Source organism: Nannobrachium achirus (assembly GCF_963921795.1).
Source record: "Nannobrachium achirus genome assembly, chromosome: 11".
Classification (NCBI taxonomy): Eukaryota; Metazoa; Chordata; class Actinopteri; order Myctophiformes; family Myctophidae; genus Nannobrachium; species Nannobrachium achirus.
The window spans coordinates 57,827,805-57,851,426 of NC_137820.1; the positions used below are offsets into that span (position 1 = coordinate 57,827,805).

The 23,622-nt window shown below is 45.5% G+C and overlaps 1 protein-coding gene across 1 annotated transcript in view; it reads left to right on the forward strand.

The window, feature by feature from the left end:
* Positions 1 to 261: 261 nt before the first annotated feature.
* The window catches only part of srpk2 (SRSF protein kinase 2), a gene marked incomplete at both ends in the record, with an annotated part of 121,590 nt that continues 98,229 nt past the window's right edge, over positions 262 to 23,622 (forward strand). The window contains one exon of the mRNA XM_080737220.1: positions 262 to 326. Within this exon, the coding sequence (XP_080593346.1) occupies positions 262 to 326 (65 nt within the window). The remainder of the gene's footprint in view (positions 327 to 23,622) is intronic.

The window sequence follows — 23,622 nt, forward strand, 5'->3', positions numbered from 1 at the left end:
TGATGTCCTCTCTGTCTGTCGCCCCCCCCCCCCCTTCTGTCTGTCTCTGTCTCTAAATATCTCTCTGTCACTGCCCCTCTGTCTGTCCCCCCTCTCTTCCTCTGTCTGTCTGTCTGTCTGTCTCTGTCTCTCTCTCCCCTCTGTCTGTCTGTCTATCTCTTTATGTCTCTGTCTATGTATGTCTCTCTCTCTCTCTCTCTCTCCCTCCCTCCCTCCCTCTGTGGGACTCGAACCTGTGGATGATATGAACGTCCTCCAGTGATGGCCATCCAGGCCAGGAAGAGGAGGCCCAAGGGGAAGAAGGACAAGACGGCGTCCCATCGGAGGTAAGCAGGGCGGCGCTCACCCACGCAGTGACTGAGTCAGTCAGTGAGTGAGTGAGTGTGTGTGTGTGTGTGTGTGTGTGTGTGTGTGTGTGTGTGTGTGTGTGTGTGTGTGAGTGTGAGTGAGTGTGTGTGTGTGTGTGTGAGTGTTTGCGTGCATTTAGTAGTATACTACTACTAAATGTTGTGTTGCTATAGGCTTGTTTTTGTATGATGATGATGACGTATGACCAATTGGCACCGTTGTGTGTGCGTTGGCGGTGCGAGCACATTTCATATGGTAGAAGAACGCACGCACACACTCGTGCCAGCCTGCCAGGGCACTGTCACTGAATGCTGATGATGCCTGGCATAGTATGGGCACCCCTGGGTTTTGCTTTCCCAATCCCATGTAGTAGTAGCTATAGTGGAGGAAGTTGCCAACTTGCTATAGGCAAACCCATAGGTCCCTATAATAGTCTACCTTTGTTGACTATTATTATACACCATACACAACATATAATGAGCTGAGAGGAGAGAAAAAGAGATTCGATAGATATGTAATAGCTTTCCTTGGAGATGGATAACGACCTATGGAGTTAATTACACTGTAGTGTAACAGTGTCCCTCGCTGACAATAACTGATATACAATTGATTGATTGATTGATTGATTGATTATTGCTTTATTAACATGATTAACAGTACACAGGTAGTACAGTCGAAGGTTATTACTATGCTAAATGGACGACACAACAATCCCCCAGAGGCTTGTTTCCACTGTAGGTCCAATCTTCCTCAAAATCAGTTCAAGCTATTGTTGTGGTGCAACGGATGGATTATAAATAAAGCTTGTCTTATGTGTGATTTCCCCGGCCCCGGCATGCTGGTGATGGGTGCAGTGGTAGCTCGTGTTCACACTCACAGTGCAGTGGCTGACTGGATTGTATGTTCCCATTGCCGAGGAGTGATATCACTTTGTGGTGATTGGTTAGTGGTCGTCAGGGCAACTGCATATTTTGTAGGCTATTTTAATTGGAATTGCCATCGGTGAAGTTAAGCATAGACAGCCTGGCTAGTGTCATGATCATTAGCCTGCAGTTTGCTATGCACAAATTGTATCATTGCCAAACCAATCAACATTGTAGCATTATTCATTCACGCTACTGTGTTTACTACGCTTAATTTGCTTTTGGTAGTGAATGAATGGTTGCTTGGCGACCTATTAGCCAATGACAGAGCGTCCCTACGACAGATGGGATCTACAATAGATTGTGGACATGTGAATTGGTGTGGAGGAGAGAGAGAGTGTGTGTGTGTGGGGGTGGGGGGGGCTTTGCTTCATTCATGGCACAACGCTATTGGAGTGACGTCAGCAGCAGTCACACACACATCAATTATTAGATGATTCCACTCTCTACCGCTTGTAGGAATGGACTGGAAATGACTTCATCCTCTGCTGCATACCAGCTCATTCACTACCCGTAACAGTTGTTGTAGTTTTAATAAATCAATCCTAGAAATAGAAATATTATTCACACTCTGAAAGGTAGATGTGTGTGTTTGTGTGTGTGTGTGTGTGTGTGTGTGTATATATCTAGCACATTATGACTAGGGCTGTCACGATTAGAACATTTCAAGTTGACATTAATTGTCATACACATAATTGTGATGAATGATTTAATCGTGTTTTTGGCATTGGAACATAATGAATACAACATAATTATACATATATTTTTGTTTGCCTTTTAGGCTTCGTAATCAAAAGTTGCTCAGGGCAGATATGAGAAATAACATAAATATACAAATACATTATTTACATTTGACATATTTAATAATTTGATAGTGTTTGTGGAAATAAATGGACATTTCTTCTGGTAAACTGTACAGTACCCGTGTATGTGTTATATGTTATTGATCATCACTAATTCATTCATTCATTCAACCTTTATTTAATTTCTCGAAAAGATCAATTGAGGGAGATCCTCATTTACAATGATGCCGAGATTACAAACAGAATTGATACAGATAGAGAAACAGTGTTGACAACTATAGTTAAAACAGTTACAGAATTAATACGAAAAGAAAAAAACAGTGTTGATAACAATCAGTTAAAACAGTTACATACTTGTAAAGCACGGTTATTAAGTAAACTCTTGAAATGACCAACAGATGCTAGGGTACTCATCTTAAAATCTTGTTGCAAGAGATTCCAAGAATCAGGTGCACTAACGCTAAAGGCAGTTTTTCCCAGTTCCGAATTAACAAAGGGGACCTTAAGGACCAGCCAATCACTGGAGCGAGTTTGAATGTAACTAGGTTTCTCACATAGCATGGAAGAGATGTAAGGTGGCAGTTTTCCAACCAGGCCTTTATAAATGAAGAGATGCCAATGATAGTTGCGCCTCTCTGACAAAGAACCCCAGCCCACCATACCATATAGGTCGCAATGATGAGTGGTGAAATTTGCTCCAGTAATAAACCTCAAAGCTGAATGCTAAACTGAATCCAGAGGCTTGAGTATGGAGGCACCTGCATGACGATAGATTATGTCTCCATAATCCAACACGGATAGAAATGCAGCTTCGATGATCCTCTTTCTGCAAAACATGGGGAAACTAGTTTTATTCCTATAGAGGCAGCCGATCTTTTGGCGGAGTTTCATAACGAGATTATCTATATGGTGTTTAAAATTGAGTTTGTCGTCCAGCCATATGCCAAGGTACTTGTATTCTGAGACTTTTTCTATACTTGAACCATTGGTGGTGGTGATACGGAGGTTGGAGAGGTCTATGTTTGGGGTGTTTGAGAAGATCATGAGTTTAGTTTTCTTGTCATTAAGTGTTAATTTAAGGCTATTAAAGGAGTGCTGTATTGTGTTAAAGGATCGTTGGAGTTTCTCTATGGCCAGTGTGGCGGAGTCAGCGGTACAATAAAGGATTGTGTCATCGGCATAAAGATGGATTTGACAGTCACATAATGAGGAAACTATTTCATTAATATAAATGGTGAACAGGACAGGGCCAAGAATGGATCCTTGTGGTACACCAGCTTTAACCGGAAGGAAACCAGACTGCCCATCTCCCATCTTCACACATTGGCGCCTGCCATGCAGATAGTTTCTGAACCAGCTGCAGGCATCTTCATCAAAACCTGAGATGAGTAGTCTTTCAAGAAGTAAGGAGTGATCTACGGTGTCAAATGCTTTGGCAAGGTCAATAAAAATGGCTGCTGCATGTTTGCTTTTGCCTACTGCTGTGATTAGATGGTCAAGGACTAAAGTGACAGCTGAGGTGGTGCTATGATTAGCTCTAAAACCAGATTGATGAGAACTTAAAATAGACTGCTGTGTAAGGAATGATTTTAACTGATTATTAACTAAGGATTCCAGAATCTTTGAGAGACAGGGCAGTTTTGAGATTGGCCGATAATTGTTGGGATCACTACTATCACCACCTTTATGATCATCACTATTGGCCAATAATAGTCGACTACACTGATTGAATTTGTACAGAGGCTGATTAAATGTACATGTAGCATCTATCTTTCTTTGCCTGTCTCTCTTTCTCTTTCTCTCTCTCTCTCTCTCTCTCTCTCTCTCTCTCTCTCTCTCTCTCTCTCTCTGTGTGCGTGCGTGTATGTATGGGTTTCTGTTTCCCTCCCTTGGTCCAAAGCCAAGGAAATCTCTTTCATCCTCTTTCATGTCCAGAGAAAAGGGTTGGACTTTCAGGAGTTCTGTCTCATTGTTTTCTTCCAGAATCACGCCTGGTCTGCGTTCTGAATGCTCTGAATGCTCTGAATGCTCTATCAAGAGAGCCTGCAAACCACATACCACGACTAACACATGTTCACATACAGGCATGCGTGCGTGCACACACATACACACACACACGCACGCACGCACGCACGCACGCACGCACGCACGCACGCACGCACGCACGCACGCACGCACGCACGCACACACACACACACACACACACACACACACACACACACACGCAAATTGGCAGCCATGTGACCATATAAGCACTGCTGATGAAATTAGCGCTGCAACTATCGAATATTCTTAGCGATTTCTTTTATAATTCGCTGAATCAGTTCTGATTAACCACTTAAGCCTTGTTTAATACACTTTGTTGTACAGCAGTGTTGTGCAGGCCTACAGGCTCTCATGTGAGCTTGTAGATCATCTGTTTTTCCCTCCTTTAATGAAAAGATAAAAAGAAAGAATTCAGCGTTTTTCTTGCCCAAAATTCTATTATCTTCTCGAAATTGATAATATAATCGATTCAATTGATTAGTATGATTCATCTAGATTAAATTCAACAGGTTATCATTCCTGTAAGATAGAGAGTTAGCAGTTCATGGTAGAGAATACTATTGAGGGAGAGAGGAAGCGTTATGACCAAACACATTTGGCATAAATAATCCAGCTCCTGTACTGGCACACAGGGTGCTGTAGGTTTGAAAAAAAAAAAAGAAAAAAAAAACATCAATGAAATCAATCATGAAATCATTAAATATACACCAACGCATGTCAGCTTGCACCTTCTTCAGGATGTATTTTCCATTTTTAATGATTTTTTAGTGCCCCTCGACCTTGGATTATTTATGGCATTTTCCTTTGGTCGTAAGTCTTTGAAATGTTGTCCTACCTGTCAGAAGTTTCTTTCATCCCATGGTGTGATGATGATCTTGAGTGTGGCGTCGACATTTGGCTAGAGCACTGACAGACCTCGATGCTCGAGATGGCCGCCCGTTCTGACAACGCATGGCGATGTGATGCGTTCTGAGCTTGTACTGTAGATCTGCTATTTGCAAACATTTTGCACTTTTACTTTTGGTGCTTAACGCACATTTTTGATGCCAATCCTTTCACTCACGTACATTTTGAATTTCTGACATTTAGTTGTAACAGTACTTCTACATTGCAGTATTTATACTTTTACTTAAGTAAAGAATGTGAATACTTTTTCCACCACACCATGGATGAAGTGGAGCTGTCCCTCTCTTCCCATGGTGTGTGTCCACCAGTCCACTGCCCAGACAGGGAAGCTGCGTCGGCAGTGATTTGCGTCAGTGCATTCAGTATTCTTTGGCTTTGGCCTCTGATACAACCTTGATTTGATCTTCCTGCTTATAACCACTTTTACACGCACGAGCGCAAACAACGGCACACACACACAATTCTAGGACCCGACCCTCCCAGCATGATTTATTGTTTGTTGGATCTTTTTTGGTAAATGTTTAACCTTTGTACTAACCGGTGGTCAACCGTCTAGTACATCATATCAATAAATTAAAGCTGCAGTCATATGTGTGGACAGTTCAAATATAGTTTGAGGCACAATTATACATTATATTTAAGCGATTTATTCCATTAATACTCTGTCGATATTTTATTACATTTTATATGACTTGGAGAAATGATCACTCTGCAGCTCAGTGAGCTTGTATATTATATACTGATATTATCATCATCAATATTGAGGTATTTGGTCAAAAGAATATCATGATATTTGATTTTGTCCAAATCAGCCAAGCCCTAATGCATTCCATTCGACATTTACATTACAAGTTTGAGAACAAGTACATTAGAATGTGAGCAATCTGGGAACCCATTCTTTTTGCAGAATCTGTTTTGAGAGATCTGTGAAACAGAGGAGTTAAAATATATATTTAAAATGTAGAATTTTAGAATTAGGAAAAGATCAACATTCCATTCATAATATCACATTCCTAAAACATTGATGTCCTAAAAAGTAAGGTACACGTGCGTGTGCGTGCTCTAGCGTAACTCTATCCCGTACAGAGATAGAGTTCACACAGAGTTCATTTTGATATCACACACACACCCTGCCTTTTCATCACACAACCTTCTCTGTAGGTTTGTTTTCACGAGAAAGTAGAAACAGTCCGCTGTCACTCCATCACCACCAGACCTGTCTGCTTGTTTCTTCTGTCGCTTCTGATGACATCAATGGCGGTGTGTGTGTGTGTGTGTGTGTGTGTGTGTGTGTGTGTGTGTGTGTGTGTGTGTGCGTGTGTGTGTGTGTGTGTGTGTGTGTGTGTGTGTGTGTGTGTGTGTGTGTGTGTGTGTGTGTGTGTGTGTGTGTGTGTGTGTGTGTTGCGCACACGTGTGTGCAGTGTCAGTGTGTGTGTTACTATACTTGTGAGGGACAGTGTCCCCAGAATTTGAGAATAGATATTGTGTGAGGACACTTTTCCTGGTCTTCACAAGAGAAATGGTAAAAATGTGGAAAAAAAGTGACTTAATTTAATTGACCAAATTTAAAACAATATTTGATTTAAAATCTCTCTGTCTCACACTTCTGCCAGTGTGCCAGTGATTACCCTCCCCTGTGCCAATGTTGGCACACGTGCTGATTTAGGGGTTAGGTTAAGGGCTTGAGTTGTCTTATGCTTGATTTATACTTACAGTAGTTACAAGACTCTCTCTCTAGGTCGTCCTTCCAGTCATCCCGGTTCTCCATACATCCAGCCAGCTCGTTGGTGCTTTGCACTCCTGTGTCTTCTTGAGTACATCCACATATGTTAGTGTGGGACGTCCTCGTGACCGTGCCCATGTGTTGGTTGGTTCCCACAGCACCAGTTTGCTGGCTGGCAGCTCCTGGTGTCTTTGGCAGTGTCCTGCAAGTCCCATTCTCCTGGCTGCTACAAGGTCCTCACAAGTAGAGTTATACAGACGTGTGTGTGTGTGTGTGTGTGTGTGTGTGTGTGTGTGTGTGTGTGTGTGTGTGTGTGTGTGTGTGTGTGTGTGTGTGTGTGTGTGTGTGTGTGTGTGTGTGTGTGTGTGTGTGTGTGTGTGTGTGTGTGTGTGTGTGGGTGCGTGCGTGTGTGCATGTCTGCGTGTGCGTGCTTATGTGCTTGCCCTCATGCAGGTATGATTGAAAAGAGATGTTGAATAACCTATAGCCTGTCCTACTATCCAACTGTATTACTCACCAACCATATTCTATGGTCCATTTCAACACAGGGCTCTTTCCCTGTATAAAAACTCACATTATACATTATTCAAGGACAGATTCATAATTTACTAGTCTGTAGATCTGGATATATATTTAGAGATAGAAAAGTAGGGTCAAGCATGAAAAACTAAATATCATACGAGTGGGCTACACATACCGGTATGTGCACAGTAACGTATAGATTTCCATGCATGTAAGACAGAAGGACAATATGAGTCCATTAGGCTAGTTTACTTTTTTTTTTTTTTGCCTTTATTGATAGTACAGTAGACTGACAAGAAATGGGGAGAATGATGGGGAGTGACACGCAGCAAAGGTCATCGGGATCGGGACTCGAACCCACGACACGCTGTCATGCATCAGAGCCTATGTGGTATGTGCCTGGACCGGCAGGCCAGCAGGCACCCCTAGTTTGCATTCATAAAGTCAAGATAAAATACAGACAAATACAGACATAAGAATATAAAAGGAATATTCTAGGCTTATTAGTGAGTGAACTAACCACATGTAATTGCCATACTCCAGTCCACGCAAGCTTTATTTGTCATTTGTCAAAGTATTTGGTTAACTAATAGCAATACACAGCCTAGGTGTGCTTTATTGCGACCGCAGGGAGCAGTTTAGTGTGAAAACCTGCAGCAGTTGTGTCACGCTGTCATGCTAAGCTGTTACCCTTGCCTATCATACTGTGTTACTCTAAGCTGTTACTCTTGCCTGTCACTCTGTGTTACTCTACTCTTGCCTGTCACACCTCCTACAGGCACTTACTGTAACTAGACCTGTAATCAGTGTTAAGCCTGTTCAGTTGTGGTAGATCAGCTCAATATCCAGCAAGACAAAGTTTACAACTCCTTTGCCCTTTTACTCCTCACGTGTGCTTTGAAAAGCCTGTGTCCTTGAGCAAGACACTGAACCCCTGAATGCTCCCGATGAGCAATTTGGTGCCTTGCATGGTTTCCTCTGCCCATTCAGTGTGTGAATGTGTGTGTGTGTGGATGTAATGCACGTTTACTGTCAATATTCCAGGATGACCTCCCACTTGGGTAATGACGCCCCCTGGCGATCATTCAGAGAAACTACTTCAGCTCCCGTACTAACGTAGGTAGGAAGGGCCTGTCACTCAAACCGGAGTGACCCGCCTCCAGGCTATATAAGCCCCCGGAGGCGGAAGTAACATCCTCTTTTCACTCTCTGCGATATCACATTCAGATAAGTTGAAACTCAGCCTTTGTATTATTATTCTTCGCGCATTAGCCTAAAGCGGTGGCATTGGAGTCGCCCACCGGCGAGTGTTGAATTAACCCGTACTTAAGAATACTTATTCTTGTCCCGTCCTAAAACGACGGTTATTTCCTTCTATAACAAAGGATTATTACTGCTTGTTCAGGCCTCCGCCGAAGCAAGCGTGGCATAGCATTAGCCGTTAGCTTGTTAGCTCGTCTGCTCTTTGTTAACGTTAGCTACACTGCTTACCGCTTGTTCAGGCCCTGCCCGAATCAAGCGTGGCCTAGCCTTAGCCGTTAGCTTGTTAGCTCGTCTGCTTCTTGTTAACTCTAGCTACAGTGCTTCGCCATGGATCCTCTGGCCTTCCTGCCGAGGCAATGTCCAGGCTGTCCAGGACTCATCGACGGACAGGATCTTCACCCTCTCTGTGTCGGCTGCATGGGCGTTGCACACGCCTTCTCTGCACTGAGTCCTCAGGGGAGAGCAGGACCCTTCTGTGACTTCTGCGTGGCCTACGACCACGATGTACTGGTACACCGGTTCTACCTAGCCAGGGCAGGCCTCGGGGCCTGCGCTCCACCAGGTGGGTCCACTGCTCTCTACCCCACAGCCCAGTCTTTCCTTCCCCAGGCGGCCCGCACCGTTGGTCAAGGTGCGGCGCTGCCTTCCGGAGACCCGTTTGGCAAACAGCGCGCCATTCCAAGTCAAGATGGCGCCGTGCTACATGAGACACCGCCTGCCGCGCAACCGACCGCAGCTAGCTCCACTGTCACTGGAGCTGGCGGGTATGGTGAAGTCGCCGCTAAGAAGGCGACCAAGAAGGCTAACATCCCTCCGGTAGCCTTTTCCCCTTCGGGCGCGGTGCCCAAAAAGAAACGCTCGGATGTGACCGTCGGGGACGTTCCCCTCAACGTGAGCATCACCAAAACAGTCCAGACTTTCAGGCGAGAGTCGGACCTGAGCTCCTGTCAGAGCGAGGGTTCTGGTTCTGAATACTCTGGATACACGGCCGAGGAGGAGGAGGACTCCGTCGAGGACGATGGTTCTCGACTCACGGTCACAGTGAAAGGTAATGCCCCTGCGGCTCCAGCACGTCAACTGGACGCCGCAGGGAGCTCCCAGTCCTCCTCAGGCACCACTGCCCCTCCACCCGCCAGTCAAGCGGGTGAAGCGGGAGCAGAGGACGTCGATTCTGCAGCAGAAATGCTGGATCATCTCACGGTCTACATGAGAGCTCTTGCCAGAGTTGGAGAGGAGTTGCCACCTCCTCTCCCCTCTGAAGAGGCCGAGGATGATGACGAAATGCCCGGGCAGGAGCCTTCGGTTCCCGCCCCGTATGTCCTCTCCAGGCTGCCGCTGGTGAAAGGATTCACCAAGGCCCTCCATTCCTCATGGAAGACACACAAAGACCCCAGGAAGCTGCCTTTTTCTGTGTTGGATTTGGTTGGCGGTGCGGAGGCAGGCATGTCCACCTGCCCTAACCTGGACCACCTGTTGGCACAATCCTTTCTGGGTTCCGTCAGACCCCAGTACAAGGATGTAGGCACGGCTAAAAACGGGCCGTTTGTCGGCCCCGTCGGCACCAACCCGCCGGGGTTCACTGTCCTGGAGGACAAGCTGCAGTCGGACAGGGCTCGTAACGCCTACCGGTCCGCTGCTCTGGCTGCTAAGGACCTTAATCTTATCCAGCTCTTGCTAGCTTCCACCAAAGACCTGGTCAAAGGTCTGCCCACGGGGGAGCACACTGCGGAGCTAAACACCCTATTCGACATCATGCTGAAGGTCAATTGGCATGTGGTCAAGTGGATGGGCAGGTCCATGGATTATAACCTCCAAGCTGAGAGAGCCCGCTGGCTCGACTATGTCGACCTCGAGCCTAAGAGGGACGTGGGCGAGAAGCCTGTGGGTCCTCGCGGTGAGATGTATAAATCCCTCATCAACATGGAGAACAGTCCCACCACCCTCATGGGCGGCGGTTTGGAGCTGCTGCAGGGCAGAGTCACGTTCTTTAAGGCTGCTAAGGACATTGTCGAGTCCACCACAGTGCCACAGGAAGAACCGCAGCAAGCTAGGAGGGCGTCCCGCTCCTCCCGCGTCAAGGAAAGGGGCCGCTCTGCTTCTTTTAAGAAGCACTCGTCTTCCTCCAGGGGAGCCTCTGCAGCCAGGGCGCCTGACAGGCCCCGCAGCAAGGTTGTGGTTCCCGAGCGCGCTCAGCCGCGCCGCCCGTCCAAGGATGGCAGGCAGCAGTCTTCCTACCGCGGTGGCCGCGGTAGGGGACAGCGCAAATGACACTCGGAAGAGGGGGATTGTGCTGGGGCGGGGGTCCGAGGTGTCTCTCGGTCCCCCTCCCCCCAAACGAGGGCGTTTTTCTGTACCCCGTGTCGGGGAAATGAAAATGTTGAATTTGATGCCTCCTGTGTCGGCAATAAATATGTTGAAAGAGCAAAGTCTGTCTCTGTCCAACTCTCTCGCACTAGCACAGACGACCCCATCGTGCATGCCTCCTGTAGTAATGATGAAGTCCTGTCAGGACTCGATAATCAATCACAGGTTTTATCAGCAACCAGTAATGTTATTGTCAAACAATTATGTGGTTCCTCAAGCGCGCGAGTGGGATATCCCTCGCGTCGACAATATGACTCCTTTATGCATGCCTCCTGTAAGAATGATGGAGTCCTGTCAGGACTCTTTAATCAGTCACAGGTTTTATCAGCAACCAGTAATGTTAACGTCAAACAATTATGTGGTTCCTCATGCGCGCGAGTGGATTTTCCCTCGCGTGAGCGATGCTATGAATTTAACCTTGAGTCAGAAATTCTGTCGGCCTACTATGAGCCCGGGTCAAGGGACAAGCATAAAGGCCTTAGAGCAGGTATTAAACGTAAAAGTTCCTCTCCTGTCAGGGGAGAATGCTTTAGTTGTGGGCGAGTCTGTTTATCAGTCGAATCGCTTTGCTCTTCCTGTTGCTCTATCGAGCGAAAACCGAACGCTTCCGGTTTCACCGGATACGGATTCGCTAGCTCCCCGCTTCCGGTCCGGCCGCAAAAAAGCTCCGCTAGTCAAGCGGTACAATCAGAAGGTGTTCCCGCCTTGCGGCCTATTGAACCCCTGCGCTCCGCATCCGGGTGTTCCGGATACGGATACGCAGGTTCCCCACTTCCGGTCCCGCCGCAAAATAGCTCCGCTAGTCAAGCGGTACAACCAGAAGGTGTTTCCGCCATGCGGCCTATTGAACCCTTGCGCTCCGCATCCGGTCGTTCCGGATACGGATACGCAGGTTCCCCACTTCCGGTCCGGCCGCCAAAAAGCTCCGCCGTCACGGAAGCACAGTGGTGGGGTTTCTCTCGCTCAAAACACGCTAGCACGCTGCGCGCGCCAGTGGAAGTTATGCAACCCGAGCCATTGGGTATTTCGAACGATAACCAGGGGTTACAGGTTACAGTTCGCAGACATACCCCCGCTTTCGAGCAGGGTTATTCATACCAGGGCGCGTGGTTTAAAAGCAAATCTTTTGAGAGAAGAGATCAGCTCCTTGCTAAGCAAGGGTGCTATAGTGGAGCTGGACAGGACCCAATCCCGCATGGGATTTTGGAGCCGTTATTTCCTGGTGCCCAAAAAGGGGGGGGGGCTACGTCCCATCCTGGACCTAAAGGCACTAAACGTGTACCTGAAGAAATACGTTTTCAGGATGCTAACTGTACCCACCATGTTACGGTCGGTCAGGCAAGGGGATTTCCACTGTTCAGTGGATCTGAAGGATGCTTATCAGCACGTCCAGATTTATCCCCCACACAGGAAATTCCTACGGTTCGCCTTCGAGGGTCGCCTGTACGAGTACACAGTACTCCCTTTCGGTCTGTCACTGAGCCCGAGGGTTTTCGTGAAAGTGACCGAAGCAGCCATCGCCCCGCTGAGACAGCAGGGCGTCAGGTTGGCGACGTACATCGACGATTGGATGATTTCAGCGAGCTCCGCCCACGAAGTGGCGCGTCACACACAAGTGGTTTTGGCTCACCTGAAGGCCTTAGGTTTCATAGTCAACCACGGCAAGAGCATGCTGACTCCAGCAAGTCGTCTTACATTCATTGGGGTCCTTCTGGACTCATCCGACATGTCGGCCCGTCTCTCAGAGGAGAGGGTGGACAGGTTTCGGGAATGTCTCGACTCCTTTCAAGTGGGCCAGGAGGTCACTTACAGGAGTTGCATGGTACTGACGGGAATGATGGCTTCCGCAGTACATCTGTTGCGTTTGGGCAGGTTTCATATGAGACCTTTTCAAAGATGGATGTTATCCCTCGGGATCCCGCCCTCCTTGAAGTACAAGAAGGTTACGGTTTCCCCTTCCTGCGCGATCGCCCTGTCTCCGTGGCTGGTGGAGGGGTTCCTCACCAGCGGAGTCTCGATTGGCGAGGTGGTTTCCCGCAAGTCGATCACGACAGACGCCAGTCTCAGTGGATGGGGAGCCACTTTCGAGGGGCGCACAGCGCAGGGGCTTTGGCCTCTGGAGATGAGGGGTCGTCACATCAACTATTTGGAGTTGATGGCTATACTCCTGGCGCTCAAGCATTTCGAGCATTGGATTTTGCATTGTCACGTCCTGGTCAGGACAGACAATACGACGGCCATGTTTTATGTCAACAAACAGGGGGGCCTGTCGTCGTTGCCACTGGACCGTCTGGCTCGAGAATTGACGGTTTGGTGCTTGTCGCGCCTCAAGTCGATCAGGGCCTTACACGTCCCAGGTCTCCTCAACAGCGGAGCAGATCTCCTGTCCAGGGGAGGTTCTCGCTACGAGGATTGGTCTCTCCACCCCAGGGTGGCGAACCAGATTTTTCGCAAGTTCGGTCAGCCAGTGGCGGACCTGTTTGCGTCAGCGGAGAATACGAAGTGTCCGTTGTTCTTCGCGGTGAAGGGCAGTCCTCCCTTGGGGTTGGACGCCTTAGCGCACACGTGGCCGAGAGGTCTACTGTACGCGTTTCCCCCCTTCGACTTAATCCGACCCACTCTGGAGAGAGTCAGGAGGTTCGGTCTGGAGATGCTCCTGGTGGCTCCCTACAAGGGCACGTGGAGGTCGGCGATCGCCCCTCTCCTTTGCGAACCGGGTTGGCAGCTGCCTCAGTGCAGGGATCTGTTGAGTCAGGCCAGGGGGGAGATCTTCCACCAAGACCTGCAGGTCCTAGACCTGTGGGTTTGGCACGTGAAAGGTTAAACCTGCTGGCGGCTGGTTTTTCTTCTGAAGTGGTTGCTACCATTCAGAGTGCTAAGGCGCCTTCTACGAGGGCGTCTTATGATGGAAGGTGGAATGCCTTTGAGGACTGGTGTGAGTCGCGTGTTCCACCGGTGGTGGCCCATGTGGCGTCAGCCCAGGAAATTCTGGAATTTATGCAGGACCGCTTGAGAAGTGGTCTTGCATTTTCTACCCTTAGGGGGTATTTGGCGGCTATTAATGCCTGTCACCTGGGGGTGGCGGGCAAGGCACCTTCTAAAGTCCCGGAGGTCATCAAGTTCATGCAAGGAGTTGAACGTTTGAGGCCGGTGACTAGGTCTTTGTTCCCAGTTTGGGATCTGCAGGTGGTTCTAGGGGGCCTATGTCGGGCTCCCTTTGAGCCGCTTGTAGGGATGCCTTTGAAACTTTTGAGTTTCAAGACGGCTCTTTTGCTGGCTTTGGCCACGGCTAAAAGAGTTGGTGACCTGCAAGCTCTCTCGGTGTCTGCGGAGTGCATGCAGTTTATGAACAATGATCTCAAGGTGTTGCTCAAGCCTCATCTTAAGTTTGTTCCTAAGAACATGGTGGTTCCTAAGGAGCCTGTTGTTCTTCTGGCTTTTCATCCTCCTCCGTTTGTCTCGGTGGAGGATGAACGGCTGAATTGCCTTTGTCCTGTCAGGGCATTGAAGGCCTACTGTGACAGGACTGCTGGTTCTAGAGCTTCTTCTCAGCTCTTCGTGGAAATGGGCAATGTTCTTGTCAGAAAGCCGGTGTCTAGACCCACTCTTTCGAGGTGGATTGTGGATGCTATTAGGCTGGCTTACTCTAGTGCGGGTGTGGAAGTGCCGGCGGCACTTAAAGCCCATAGCACTAGAGGTGTGGCTACTTCGTGGGCACTGGCAAAGGGAGTCTCCGTTCAGGAGATTTGTGTTTCGGCGAATTGGTCTTCGCCTTCTACCTTTGCAGCCTACTATCACCTGGATATCGAATCCTCTTCGCTAGCGCATTCGGTTCTGGGTGCAGTTGCCTCCTCTACGTCATAGAGGAGTCGGATCTTCCCCTCCCACAGGTGGGCATGTAGCCACCTGGGGTATTTTGGGGGGGACCCTGTGTTTTCCTTATATAGTGTGTCTTACTTATAAGGCGGACTTGTCCTTTTCATTTAGTTGAATGAGGCGGACTTCGGTCTGTCAGGGTCTCTCCTTATTTTCTCATGCCTTCACACCCAGGTCCGGTGGGCCTGGGACCTTCTGGGTGATGGGTCACGCCCGTTTGGGCTGTGCTCACCCGTATGAGGGGTGTGTGGGGGTATGAGAGTAGGTTGTGGCTTAGAGGGGAGTTTAAGAATCCCAAGTGGGAGGTCATCCTGGAATATTGACAGTAAACGGTAGGTTCCGTACGGAACCATTGTTTACTTAGATATGGAAGGATGACCTCCCACGTAATGCCCCTCTGTTTCACTGAATGTGGCAGAGAGTGGTATTAAGAGGATGTTACTTCCGCCTCCGGGGGCTTATATAGCCTGGAGGCGGGTCACTCCGGTTTGAGTGACAGGCCCTTCCTACCTACGTTAGTACGGGAGCTGAAGTAGTTTCTCTGAATGATCGCCAGGGGGCGTCATTACCCAAGTGGGAGGTCATCCTTCCATATCTAAGTAAACAATGGTTCCGTACGGAACCTACCGTTCTTAATCGCTTTGGATAAGTGCGCTGCATAAAATATGCATCCACCATTTAGATCAGTTATTCTCGCTCACGAGATTTGATGGAAAGGGGAAAAAGGAGTGGACCAAGTATAGAGCCCTGTGGGACGCCGATCAACCAAGTATGTAATGTATTTAGGAAATACTTTCATGCTGTTATTGAGGCTGGACAAAGCTTTTATACTTTCAGATTGTTTTTTATGTTGTTGCTGTCGGGGCAGAAACCTCTTATTAAACTGTAGTTTAGCAAATTAACGCCCTACTCGATCACACTACAGCGTCACACAGAAGCATCGAAAATAGCAGATCTGCAAGCTCGAAGTGTGGCGTGAAGTGACTCGTTTTGAGCTTGTAGATCTGCAATTTTTTAATTTGAATCCTGAAAATGAACAGTTTGGGACGTATGAGGTTTCCACCCGACGGAGACGATAATATATGTTTTATTGTTCCTCCCTTCAGGCGTTTCTTTCATCTTCTCTTTTAATTTCCACCATCAGTTCAACAAAGAGAAGCCTGTGTTTTTGTTTTGAGGAGTTGCTATAGCAACAACTTCCGTGTGTGTCTCTCTGCATGGTCATTCATCATTTGACAACGGTGACATTGTTGTCACATTCCATAACTTAATATGAACATCTAACTTCAGTATCACCTAAGCAGCCCCAGCGGCATGGATGGAATACAATAATAATGGATATCTTTCTTTGTTACAATGCTTTTTATCCTGTATAAAAGTTTTTTTTTTCTTTCTTTTATTGTGTGACGTTTTCTGCTTCAGTATCTATTTGATAGTGTCAGTGAGACACTGGAAAGGCAGGAGAGAGTGAGAGTGGGGCTGATTTACAGAAAAGGCGGATTTGAATCCAGGGCATTTGCGGGAAAGACGTGGCTTCCATTATGGTGCATATGAGCTACCGGTAAGGAGTGTGCGATATGGACAAATTCAAATTATCACAATGAATAATACAGTATATATCTAATATCGATATTGTCGATATTGTGACCGTGACAAAAGTATTTTGATGATATCAATTTTGTTTTTCAATGCTTTGCGACAGATTGTGAGCTTTTGGAAAGGATAAAATATAGTGATTTAATATATAGTGATTAATACCAGGAAAAGACTACACTCATGCCTTATCACGATGTTATGATAATCAAACTCCCAGACAATATCTAATCTCTCATGAACACATTATCCATATAATATTAGTAAGACGTCTTTCTAACCTAGTATAGACTACATGTCAGTCTAACCAGTGTGGCTCGTTCTACAGACAGGGATCTCCATATATGGGCATAAAAGGGATTGTATGTGGCTGATGTGGCCTCCATATATGGGCATTCCCATATGAAGTCCTGTTAGGGGAACCACACTAACAGAATCTCTTTTATGCCCATATATGGAGATCCCTGTCTGTAGAACCAGCCACACTGGTTAGACTGACATGTATAGTCTATAGCAGTGGTTCTCAAACTTTCACATTTCAAGGTCCCCCCTCAACTCTGACAAGGGTACAAATGGAACCAAATGGACCCGTTAGGGTTCATTTGGTTCCATTTGTACACTGTCAGAGTTACTGACTTGTATGGGTCAATTTAGACCCCCCTAATGGAACCCACAGAGTCCCTGGAATCCACTTTGAGAACCACTAGATTAGGTTAGACTGATATTCACAGATATGGGCTTAATATTGATGACATCAGGGATCTCAATATATGGGCATAAAAGGGATTCTGTTAGTGTGGTTCCCCTGAAATCACAGTGATGTTAGAGCGTGACAGTCAATCAATAAAAAATCAAACCTCGGTTCGAATTGAAGCGGTGGACAGATAAAACTTCTATTCTGAATGTATTTGGAGAGCTGGTATGACAGTTGGTATAATAGGTTTAAAAAATAAAATAGATTAAAACACATACATTAAAATAAGAATTTGTAATTAAATAAATACATAAATAAATATAAAGTGTTTAAATAAGACAGATAAACCCTGAAGGCCAAATTATCATGTGAAGCTTGACCAATCCTCAAAGTATCCATTCATCTGACCGGGAGTGACACCGCACACATATTCTAGATGTACAGGACATATAAAGCCTATTCATTCTGAACTGAAATGACCATATATGGACATGGGACACACGTTTTGCTTTTTGAAAAAGCCTATTCATTCTGGACTGATATTTTACACGTACGAGACAGGAAAAACCTGTTCATTCTGGCCTGGAGTGACCATATATGGACATAAGGTAACGGACATTCTGTTTTTGAAAAACCCTGTTCATTCTGGACTGAGATCACCATATATGGTAATTAAACGGACATTCTGTTTTTGAAAAAGCCTGTTCATTATGGACTGAAATGACCATATATGGGCGTGATACACACAAAGCCATTCATTGGAAGCGGTTTCCACCGCTTCAAAAATGATCAAACAAATCCTTACAGAGACAGACAGATGCGGTCAAGATGTGACGTTTCTCATACTAAACTGCGACCTACATTCGCAATCAATATATCGTAGCTGGTTGGTGGAAAGCTACTTTTCAAGATTCAAATAAAAAGTAGCAGATCTACAAGCTCAAAACGTGTCGCTTTGGTCCGCGTTTCGAGCTTGTAGATCTGCTACTTTTGATGCTTTGTGTGACGTTGGGCTGTATGATCAAGTAGGGTGTTCATTTAAGAGAAGAAACCCCACAAAAAGTTAGAATATGGAGATAAGTTATTATATATAAATACATTATATTACCCAGTAAAAGAAATGTTTGATATCAATGAAGCTTCCTGGTAGAATATGCCAGCCCACCATGCCCAGCAGTTTCCCATAGTGTTGTAGAAACCTGAGATGCGCTGTGGTGACTCGCATCACAGTTGAGTGATGTTGCTACTCATTGCACTGTAAACCACATTGATTTTCCTGCTGCGTGGTCTCTCGCTGTAGACCAGTGGTTCTCAACCTTTTCAGGCCATGACCCCCCAAAATAATCACATTTCCCTGACAAGCCCTAAAGCCCTTTGCACACAGGCGCGTTTAACCGCACGGATAAAACGGACAATATCATTTTTTGAAAAGAAAACAATGATTCTCTATGACCTCATGCACACCGGCTCCGAATTAGCCGTGCGACGAGTGGCTGCCGCCGTGCGTTTTTTTCTCGATCGAACCCAGTTCGATTCGTGCGTCTTGTCGCATGCGGTGAAAAACTCATCACTCCTTTTATGACTCCTTTTTGGATCCGCAGCGCCGAATCTGCACAGCCTTGCACACCAAATCCAATGCGTTTTATTCATGCCGCAAACGAAAAAAAACGCAACTGTCCTGTGTGCAAAGGGCTTAAGAGTTGAGGCATTACATTTTGTATAACACGGTTTTATGGGCCTGTTAAGTCTGACATCATTTTGTAGGCAGAGGAGAACTTTTGCCCCCCCAAAAAGCGAATCTTTTTACTATTTTTACTATTTACAAATTTTTCTTCTCTTTGTTGTTGAAAGGAAAGTGGTAGAATTATACTTTAGTCGTTATTTTTGTCTCGGATCTGTTGAAATAGCGAGGGACAGATATTGACAATAAATCTGTTTGGAGGTCTGACTACAAAATGATGTCACGGCTTAAAAGCCGTATAGTGAAAATAGCAGATCTAGCAGAGGCTATGTAGATCGGTTGTAGATCGGCTATTTTCACAATTTCAGCCTCAATTTGACCAATGTATGATTTGTCATTTTAGATCTATTACAAAGTCCTTAAATTGTCACTTTAGAAATGTGCAGATAACCTCTATATACACTTAAACTTCATGTTGGTTTGTTCACTGTTGAGTGAGAAAACAAATTGTACCAATTTAAACCAATTTTAAGCTGACTACAAAATAAATAAAAAACTACAAAAGTTATTTCTGCTCCCGACCAGATCAGAAACCCCAAAAATTGTATTGATCCGAGGCTAACAACACCAGGCAGGGTCATTTCATTTATATCAGCCAGGAAAAAAAAACCTGTGGTTTTATTATGAGGAGCTTAAAAAGAGCTTAAATCTCCTATTTATGAGAACCCCAAATCTTCTATTATCATTAAAATCTTGGGGGCTTACTTGCAATATCCTTTATTGATTTATTGATTGAATACTTTATTAACAAGTTTACATTACATGTAGTACAGCACAGTTATGTGAAGGGTCTTCTCTTATCTTCTCTTATCTACCACCTCTACAAGATCTACAAGCTCACAACTGTTGTGAGCTTGTAGATCAGCTATTTTTGGCAAAGAGGTTTTCTAGAGGGGAAAAAAGAGCAGGCCAAGTACAGAGTGAAAGGTCAAATTTTATAAGTATTAACGGTTCAGGAGTTTAAATATCTGAAAACACAAATTGACATGAATCCAAAATACAATGATGATTTTGCTGTCAAATGATGAAACTATATGGAATCTACGAAAAGGTTGTGGGGGTCCCTGTTTCATCTCTCTCTCTCAAGTAAGGGGTCCTTGGCCTAAAAACATTTAAGACCTCTGCCTTAGACCAAACCACGGACCAACCACAGATATTATCCACCGTGGCTGGAGTTGATGACGTACAGCAAGACTGTGGGAGTGTGGGTGGTCTCACCACGTGACAACTATATAGTAGTCACTGAGGCGAGACGGGATGCAGAGAGAGAGAGAGAGAGAGAGAGAGAGAGAGAGGGAGAGGGAGAGAGAGAGAGAGAAGGAGAGATAGAGAATGAGAGAATTAGTTGATGCCATAGGGCAGGGCTCTTCAACAGGGGGTCCGGGACCCCTAGGGGGTCCTCAGAATTACTACAGGGGGGCCGCCAAATCTTTGTGTGATAGGATCATGTTTTTGACATTAACCATTTGAACCCTACAAGCTTACCTCGCACTGTGAGGCGTTGTAAACTTGTAGATCGGCTATTTTTGGCAAAGAGGTTTGTCGAGGGAAAAGAAGAGCAGACTAAGTATTTGACGGTTCAAGTGGTTCAATGTCTGAAAATACACAGTACTCCAACATGATGACAGTGCTGTCAAACAAGTCTAACCTGTCTAAGAAATCCATGATCCATGAATCAATTTTTAATCCGCAACAACACAATTTGATACAACATGTAGAGGGGGTCCCTGCTTCATCTCTCTCTCAGCTAAAGGGTCCCTGGCCTGAAAACGTTGAAGACCCCTGCCATAGGGCAGCCAGAGACAGGCAGTGAGCCGTGTCCAAAACACAGGGGAAATCACACAGGTCAGTTGTCTGTGGCTGAGCAGCAGCTGAGCGTGGATGATGTGTGTGTGAGGCTGTGAGCAGCATGAGAGAGAAGGGAGGTTTCCCTGTTCACTATGTGAACGTGACCCATATATCGTCGTTGTCGTGTGGAAACCTCGTATCTCCAAGTTTCAAATTTGTACGTTCTTTCGCAAAGTAAAGCCCTGCTTTGTCATACAAGGCTGAAAACAGCCGATCTACAAGCACACAACGCCTCGCGGTGCGAGGCGTTGTGTGCTTGTAGATCGGCTGTTTTCACTAGTTTAAATCATTTTTAAAATGATAAATGCAAAACGAACGGTTTTGGACATACAAGGTTTTCATCGGACAATGACGATATCTGTATAGGGCTGTCACCTTCATGACAGCCCACCATTCATTGTCATCCATGCCATGCGATCAACCGTTCAGTCCTGTTTCTGGGATCGAACCGTTGGAACATGTGAATCTAAATGACATTTATGTCTGACTTTTAGGCGTCGTAGAAAAAACGTTGCTCAGGGTCGATAGGACAAATACTTTTGGACTTTCCCAGTTGATGTGTGACCATGATGACCCATATTCAGTATCTGTGGCTTAATTATGCACGCACGCACGCACGCACGCACGCACGCACGCACACACACACACACACACACACACACACACACACACACACACACACACACACACACACACACAACACATGGCAGCCGTTAAAATGTGTCAAACCCGCAGCAACAGTTCGTTAAGACATTCCCGTCCCCTCGTACTCTTGGATGAGACAGTAGTACTTGTATAAAATATTAGCCAAGTACCTTTTAGATAATGTAAAATTGTCTTAATTACATACCTGTTATGTTTTGAAAAATACTAATAATAAAACATAAGATAAAAACGGGGAAAAAGTTAATTAAAAAACTCTTTCTTGACCTTTCTGTCGATCATTATCTTAGCGATTATTCTGATGATTACTTTTTCTATCCATTGTGGTCCTACTACAGTACAGTTGTATTCAATTCATCATAAAAAAATGTACACGAAAATATGATCAACAAATACAAAACACTATGTAGCCTACAAAGGAGAAAAAGGAAAACCGGCGGCAGTGAATGACATCTCCTTTCGATGGGAATTTACATTTACCTCCCCTTGTGGTCCTCGATTTTAGATTTTTCAGGACAGTTTTGAAAGAAACTAGTGATACACTTGCATCCTTTAATGGATGGTGATTCCAGGGCAGGGCAGTAGAATGAGAATTGTCCCATGTGTGTTCTAATTGTGGATAGTACCAGCTCATGCAGGTCACTCCCTTTAGTGTTGTTGTGGCTGTGGTGGTCACTCACTTTGGAGAAGTAGTTGGACGGCTATTGAGGGCACTGTCCCTTTTGACTGTCTTAAATACCAATCACACTTTTGCTATTTTTGAATTTAATTTTGAATCTTGAAAAGTAACCGTTTTGTAGCCTCGCGTAGCCAGGCTTATACTCATCTGCGAAGAGAAAAGCCTGGTGACAATATGACATAACTTCCGTTGAACGCAGCACTTCCGCTAGAAATCTTGGAACCAACCGGAAGGGAAATTGTGGCCAGGGTGCCCTGTATGGTGGTGTGCTGGTTTGGAACATGGCATCACATCACATCACCCAGCTGGACTATATCACAGTCGACATCAAAGCTAGTGTCAAGTAGTTGTTAAATAGTACATAGTGAGGAGCTCAGGTGGCACGGAGGTAAGGTTTCCGCCATTGGTCAGTGTGCCTGTTAAGCAGTGGTTTAAAGTAAGTACATTTACTCAATACGTTACTTCAGTACAATTTTTTGGTATTTCTAATTTCCAGTAGTTTTATTTCTACTCCACTACATCTCAGAGGCAAACATTGTACTATTACTCCACTACAATTATTAGACAAGATACTTACTGTATATTTTGATTATTATTACAAAACATACATCAACCACTTCATCCCTATATACATTTTGGTCATTTGAAAAAAAAAATCGGCTATTTTCAATAGATTTTTATACATTTGAAAACCTGTGAAATGGGACAATCTGCATAAACTCTGCCATCAAAATACCCCTTTGTACCCCTTCTCTGCCATGCCCGTAGAACCCGTAAATGTAATAAAAATTAATTAAAAAACATTTTTTTATCGAAGCGCAACTAAAATAGGCCGGAACTAATGCTCCGTGATCGGTTTCTACACGGACACATTATTGAGCGGACAACTTTAACATTGGAGTCCCTGAACCGGAAGCGGAAGTCCGTCCTCTATTTTGGCCCGTTAGCTTACTGTCTGAACTCCGCGGCTTACAGATGGAGAACTTATTGATCAATTGAAAAAGTTTCAACGGATTTGAGAAGCTGATGGAATACGCGAACACACGAGCAGTGTCCGATCACGCACGATGGGAACTGGACGAGCGCCCACGTTAACAGGTAGGACTCGGAGAAGCCGGCAGTGAAAGACATAGAGAAATTAACGGGCTTTACGGCCGTAAACTACGAATGAGTTAAGTACACTTTTACTCAACAACTCGTTTTTAATTCCCGAATTTTACTTGTAACAGAGTATTTGTACATTGCATTATTGATACTTTTACTCAAGTAAAACATGTGAGTACCTTTTCCACCACTGCTGTTAGGGAGAGGAGGAACTCCTCTGCATGTGTTATTACGGCCCTCCCAGTAAAACTCCCCACTACTGTCAGGTTAAAAAATCCTACACGCTACCACATAACCAGGCTTAACAGGGACACACACATGGGGGGGGGGGGACTTTGGGGATTAGCATAACGACTGGATTGTGAGGAAAATGCAAAAAAAAAAAAAAAAAAAACATTTTTTCTGGCCCGCCACATTTCTACTGGATTCCCCAGTTTTTTAGAAGGATTTTCCTTCTCAAAAACACATAACATTCTGCCAACTATACAGTCATTGGTTCTCACAATCATTTAAAGAAACCCATTCT